At 48.8% G+C, this 7086-nt stretch overlaps 1 protein-coding gene across 1 annotated transcript in view; it reads left to right on the top strand.

Moving 5' to 3' along the window:
- The first annotated feature begins 5525 nt into the window (after positions 1-5525).
- Positions 5526-7086, top strand: part of Afap1l1 (actin filament associated protein 1 like 1) — a 54796-nt gene continuing 53235 nt past the window's right edge. The window contains exon 1 of the mRNA XM_026783305.1: positions 5526-5606. Coding sequence (XP_026639106.1) covers positions 5591-5606 — 16 coding nt within the window. The 5' untranslated portion in view covers positions 5526-5590. The remainder of the gene's footprint in view (positions 5607-7086) is intronic.

Below are 7086 nucleotides of genomic sequence, written 5' to 3'. Positions count from 1 at the left end.
TTTTCGGATGAACATATTGAGCCTTTGGGAAGCAATGCATCCTATTTTTCACAGCTGCATGTGGTAAAGTCAGGACTTGAACTCAGGGCCATCTCACCTGACGCCCATACACTTAACCACTGAATAGCTACCTCCCTAAATCGTCAAGTGGCGTTTGAAGAATACTCGCTCTATGTCACGCCTGGCACCAGGCATTCAACAGACATAGACACGTTTAAATCTTCCTGTCACTCTGCTAGGAACCTGTATTAGCCTAGATGAGGAAGGTATACTTCAGAAGGTTTGACGGTCATGCCCTGGACTGCAAAGACTCTTTCCAAAGGTTAGCTCTTCACTACTGTGTTCCACACACTGAGCAGAGTGACAGACCAGGGACTGTAACAAAGATGTCATGGAGCCTGGATTCCTGCCCTACTGTTCCCCATTCCGCCCCTAAGGCCTTGTGTAATTTATTAAAAGTCTCTACATGCTCTTGGCCTCCATCTCCCCACATGACAAAGGACAAGATGAGATAGGCTGGTGTCTCAGTTTTCTCTCAGCTCTGGGATTTTCCTAGATCCAGATTAGTTCATTTTCTGGACCCCGGAGCCCAGTACTTCCCTTGAGCCTTGAGTATCTGAATAAAATAGTCAGCATCTCAGAAAGGGAGGCTTCTGCGTTAGCATTCTGTCCTGAGTGGACAGGCACTCCAGAAGGGAAGGAGTCCATGGCCAGATACAGCACACAGGCATGGCTTAGCTGGTTCTTGATATTCCAAAACAGTGGTTTTCAACCTGTGGGTCGCAACCCCTTTGGGGGTCAAATAATCCTTTCACAGGGGTCACCCAAGACCATCGAAAAATTCAGATAATTATATTACAATCTATAACAGTAGCAAGATTACAATTATGAAGTAACAACAAAAATAATCTTACAGTTGGGGGTCACCACAACATGAGGGACTATACTAAAGAGGCAGAGCATTAGGAAGGTTGAGAACCACTATTCTAAAACAAGAGAAATAAATGATCAACTTTTTTTCCTAAGACAGAGTCCCCATGTAGCCGAGGCTGATCTCAAATTTGTTAAACGGTCAAGAATGACCATGAAATACGGATCCTCCATCTCCACCTCCTTGATACTATAATTATAGACCTCCACACTCAGTTTGTGTGGCACTGGAGTGCAAACCCAAGGCTTTCAGGCATGCTGGGCATATACTGAACAATATCCCCAGCCTGTGACCAGCGTTCTTACGTCAAAACAGATCGTATGGGCTGTTGAGTTGGCTCAGTAGGTAAAGGTGTGTCACCAAGTTACATGACCTGAATCCCATGAGACCCACATGGTGGGAGAAGGCAGCCAATTCTCTTAAGTTGTCCTCTGGCCACCACACAGACACACATAAGCTCACATGTGTATGTATACAACTTTTTTTAATGTTTATGCGAAAAATCTGAGTTTCTGGGTTCTTCTAAAGAATGCCAACCTGGCCACTCCAGGTCTGAGCTGTTAGCCATTCCCCCTCTAAAGGGGAGGGGAGAGCCCTGCTTTACCTGTGTCCCTAGCAATCCAAACAACCCTTTACCCCTGGGGACTTCAGAGTATGGTCACTCTCGAGGGGCATTGTTCTCTGGCCTTGGGGCAGAACCTAGGGTGGGGCCAGGCTATATGAGGCATTTGGACACGATGACAAAGGGTCCTTCAAACATTTCCTCTGGCCTCACAGCTTCTGCCTCGGTGAGCCTGAGCCCTGAGATCAGCAGGAGCCCCCTAGCCAGGCTGCACATAAACCACAAAGCCTGGAGCAGGAATATAAAGGCTCTCGGCAAAGAGGAGTGCTCCCTCACCCTCTTTCCTCCCTGCAGCTGTCAGCAGATTGCTGTCTGTGGCTGGGGCCCAGGGTGGACCAAACGCATATGTCACTTCCCTGGACCAGTGCTATAATGCCAACATTGTGCTGTGTGGAACAAGAGAGGTTTTCATCCAGCAGCCAGCACCCAGCAGACACTCAAGCGAAAGGCTTGGGGATCACCCTGAACAAAGAATGTGGGAGAGGAAGCTATGTGGCCCCTGGTGTACACAGGAGCCTGGAGAGCCCAGGGCATTTCCACAAGACACCTTGCAATTGCATTTCCTTCCGAAAATAGATACCAATAAGACACTCCCAGAGGGATAACAGGCCTGGACTCAGCATTAGCAATAGTCCGTGACAGCAGGCCTTGCAGGTGCCATGAGTTTACTGAACAACTCTTGTCCTAAATCTTTCTCATTACTTATTAGACACAGAATGGGATCTGGGGACCTCAGAGTAAGGCACAGCACTCACCCACACAGTGATCTGGAGCCAAGGATGGGTAAGTAAGCAAGAAATTATAATTGATGACCCAGTGGAAGAACTGAGATTCACACAGCAACAACTCCAACCCCGTATCTGATCCCCCTTGGTCCAGTTTCATATACTTCCTGGAGTTCCCCGAGATTCTACAAGCTCAGCAAAGAAGGTATCTGAATGCTGTAACAAGGAAGTCGAATGCTCCACTGGTGGCAAAGGAGAATGTGATTTTTTTTTTAAGAGGGAAATAGCATAGTCTGCTTAGGGTCATGAAAAGGTCACTCTGGCAAGTGCAGAGGAAGCTGACCTGGGACGCAAGATGACAGGTTAGAAGGTGACAGTATTTCTCCCCCTGATACAAGAGCCCTTCAGACTCCAAATTTTTCTTTCCCAGGGTTTCCTGTTCTACCTGATAAGCGAAGAGGGAGTCTGGGGACTATCATTTGTTTTCACAAGACCAGGAACAGAAGGGAGCTGAACGTTTTCTTCCTGGTATTGTTCCCTGGAGCCGAATTCGATATCTTTTTACAAAGCTGGACTTCTCTGGGTGTGGAATTCTCTCCACAAGCACCAGGTGAACCTGGGAAACTCGGCAGCAAGCAAGAAGATATGAGGCAAGTCTTCATAACGTTTGCCAGAGTTACATATGGAGAAACAGAAGAGGGAACTAAATACTGGACATCAACAGTGCCCTTCACATCCTTGTCCTCCTACCTAGCACCTGATACCCCGTGATCTGGCCAATGCAAACCGCGTTGCCGACAGTCCTGCCGTGTTCTATCTCTGTGTCTTCGCACTCACTGTTTTCTTTGCCGGTCATGCTATCTTCTCGTTACACATTCGGATCAACTGACTCCCGAGCACACGCCTACCTTCTAGTGCTGTCTCCATGATCGGTAAGAAGCCACTGCTTTGTCTTCATGGACTCCAAAGCCCTTGATCTCTCTCGTGTATTTTTTACAGTATAATATGTGTTGAAGTTACCCCCTCTTCTAGTTCATAGATTCCTTGAAGATGGGGCTCACTCCTACTTAACACCTGTCGTCTCAACACCAGCTTACACAGATCCCAATCAATGCTGCCTAAGGGAACTGATGGGCAGAGGGAATCATTTTCTTGTTCCTTCTTAAAGAAAAAGTGTAGAAAACCAAATCATGATTCTTTTATGTTCATACACAGATATCTTCTCCATGCATCTCATTGGCTCATTCTGACAGCTACCAAGTTGCAGCCCACTTGGCTGGCAGTTCCAGCAGACGAAGTTACAGGCTAAGCTAGAGCCCCTGTACCTTCTACAAACCTCATTAATTCTCAGAGTCGTGCGTAGATTGTGTCCACTCTCATTTTTATGCATTTCCTAGGTCATGGTTCAGTTAATCCTACTACATAGGTCACTCCCATAAAAACACGCAAATTCTTATGAAATCTTTGCTCCAATTATTTGAATAAAAGTTCAAAATCCTTTAAAGTTTTTGAAAATTCTACTTTTTAAAAACAATGTCTACAAAAACCTCCACCTATTTGGCAATGGTAATATTTTATACTGTTGATTGAAAGTTATTTCATCAGAGGACATGGTAGCCTGGCACTGTACCCCCAGCCCCTGGAGCAAGAGGCAAGAGATTGACGACTTGGGGCCAACCTGAGCTTCTTAGGAAGAAACCTGTCTAAAAGAGAAAAAGAAGGGAGGGAGAGAGGGAGGGAAGGAGGGAGGGAGGTGATAAAAACTTGGAGTGGTGCTCCAAGGTCAAGCGCTTGCTTTGCCTTGAGGAAAGCCCTGGGTTCGATGCCCTGTGCTGCAGCACACTGAAAACTAGTGAGTTGGCCTGGGAACTTCAAATACGCAGATGACTTCCAAGTTCCAGAGTTCAAGCAGTGAACTTAGGATGCTAAATCCACTCGCCATTGTTGGTTAGCTGCTTTAGAACTGAAAATGACCTTTTCAAATTGGAAAAGCGGGCAGGAACAAAGAGGAGCCTGGAAACTAACAATGGCTCACATTTTCATAGCTATTTATGGCGTATAAACTGGGTATCATCATTTCATTGCCCTGCCAACAGCGCTGTGAGGTCAGTTTGAGGTCTCTCTGGGCACAGATGGACAGGCAGGCCTCGTAGATGGGACATAGCACGCAGTACCTGGGTAGAAGAAAAAAAAAACTCAGAAGACTTTTTTTTTAAACACATCAAGTTCCGTCTGAGCACTCTACACACAAGTACTAAACAAACTACCGGGGTCGTTTTGCAAAGACAATGTTAATTTCAACCTGCAGGTAAAACCAACAGAGGAAATACGTCGAGCTGAAGAAAATACAAGATGGCCATTCTTGCTTCAATCTCTTTACAGGATCTTTACAGGAGTGTCTCAAGTACGTCCGATATGCTACAAAGTAGCTGCCCAGTCAAATCAGAGGCACAGCTGGGGAAGCGAGTCTGAGCATTGGGCTTGTCTGCAGTCCATCTACCAGAAATAAGAGTTAACACTCTTATACAACTTCACACTACCTCTCTTGGCTGGGCTGTAGCAATTCATTTTCTGCATCCTGTAATTACCTTCAGAGGCATGCACTGTGTTGTATTTTCAGTGTTAAAACTCTTCGCTTCTGCAATATCTATCACGCTGGCTTGATATCTCTTCACATCTTAGTACATTAGGAACACGGAAAGTTGAAAGTGGGCCCCATCTACCGCCTGTCTTTTTAGTCTTTTTCCTGGGAGATTTTCTTTCTGAAGATCTTTGTTTATTGTTTCTCACTCCTCTCTCACTCCTTTGTTGTCTTTTTGCCAGCCTGGCTATCTAGGCTGGAAGGGGCTCAGGAAAGAACTTCTGGAAGTGGAGATAAACTTAAAGACAAAAAGGTGGGCCTGAGCAGTCCTAACGCAGTCCCCACAGACACAGCCTGCCTGGAAAGTGAAGTGGCTAGCTTCTCTGACTTTAGCGGAGGGCAAGCAAAACTGAGTGGTCCAGGTAGGTCGGTAACCCGGGCTCGGCGCCAAAGTGTGTGGGCAGTGAGGCTGTCCCTACTAGCCCAACAGGAGGGCTGCGGAAAGCAGGGCGTGGCGCTGGCCAGTGCCGGACCGGGACACCGGCGGCGTAGGGGGCGAGGCGTACACGGGTCTATTCCGGGAGCGCGCAGGGCGGGGCGGGGGCGTCCTGCGAGCATCCTGTCTGGGGGAGGGGACGAGCTAGCCGCTGGGGCAGCCCCAAGAGCGCACGCCGCCCTGTGCGGCAGCTGCTGCGCCCTGGGCTGGGCTCCCCGGGATCCCCGCCGGCGCCATGGACCGAGGCCGGGGTAAGTGGCACCACGGCGGTGGACGGGAAGGGAGACCTGGGAGATCCGAGAGTGGAGAGGAGCTGAGATAGTCGGGGAGAAGTGGCGGTGGGTCTTGGCGGGACTGGCACTAGACACTTGGGCACAGGTGCCTCCTGCAGCAGGAGCAATCCCGTGTGTGTCGTGGCCTAGGTCTGAGTCCCCTCATGGGTGGGAAATTGGCGTGTTTAAACACTCTATTTTCTAACTTTATGAAAGACTCTTGAGGTCAGCCAACTACCCCCTCCTCGCCACAAGGAGGGAGAGGGTTGAATACGGGGTACAGGTTATAGTCCTAGAACAGCCACACTTGTGGCTCCTACTGTGCGCCCTAGGAGAACCCCAGGACACCTAAGTTTTCAGCTGCTTTGGGAGAAGAAAGGGCTGCCTGAGCACGCTTTCGCGCGTCTGCCTGTGTTTGGTGGACGTTTTAGAGTCCTGCAGACTACTGCAGCTGGGACTACCCAGGGGCAAAGATAAAGGCTTCCCGGGGCCTTGGGGTGGGTAGAGCACGCGCGTCTTAATAAAGGTTAGGACACTGCAGCGGGCGTGTGCCTACTTGTGCACGGGGGTAGTGTCAAATGCCTGGGTTCAGGCGGCACCTCTGGAATCCAGAGATCACAGGTGTGAAGGCACTTGGCAAACAGAGTGTTGTGTCTTTACCAGAAGCAGTTTCTATTGTTGTTGCTGTTAATGGAAAATTCCTCTCCCTTCCGACAATCAACTTAACAACCCTCCCCCTTGCTTGCTCTGCTGAGGCCCCAGGGGCAAAAGGGAGGGTTTGGGCTGGGAGGAGCGCTTGAGCAGGTGTGTAAATTCAGAGGGCCTTAGAGGACCCTCCACCCCGTCCTCTTCACCACCCTACTCCAGCACAAAATCCGCCTTCTCCTTCGGGGTCTCAGGAGAGCAGGCTGAGGCATGATTTGAAGGCAGTTTTCACCTGTTAACTGACTTCTGGTGGAGGGTACACCCACACACCAGGGCAGAAAAGCAAAGTAGGCACTTCCTATTCCTTCTGCGCTCTCCCCCAACGCTCCAGCCTCACATCTAAAGCCAGGGTCATCTTCAAATGTCACATACCGTCCTGCCTGGTTCCCTGTACCAATCAATAGGACCACTTCAAAATGCCGTCTCCAGACCACTAGCCAAGAGGTGGGACCTCCCTGAGCATTCAAGGACTCTGACCTTTTCTACCTCTTTTTCCCTTCTCCCACACAGCTCTTCTCACAGGGTCCTGTTAGTTTTGTAGTGTTAGCTTCCTGGATCTTGCTCCCTTGACCGGAAGTGAGTTCCAGAAGCCAGGAAGCAGAGCTTGTGAGACAGTGTCTGGCACATGATAGGAACAGACCAATGTGGTTTATCAAGTGAAATGAAGCATGCATCTTATGCATCTCAAACTAATGCATCAGAACGTCTATTTTTGATTTTTGTTTTTTGTTTTCTGTTGGTTTTTTTTTTCCCC

The sequence above is a fragment of the Microtus ochrogaster genome, chromosome 18 (genome assembly GCF_000317375.1).
Source record: "Microtus ochrogaster isolate Prairie Vole_2 chromosome 18, MicOch1.0, whole genome shotgun sequence".
Lineage (NCBI taxonomy): Eukaryota > Metazoa > Chordata > Mammalia > Rodentia > Cricetidae > Microtus > Microtus ochrogaster.
Note: the sequence above shows the minus strand (reverse complement) of the source record. Positions and strands in the feature narration are given on the sequence as shown.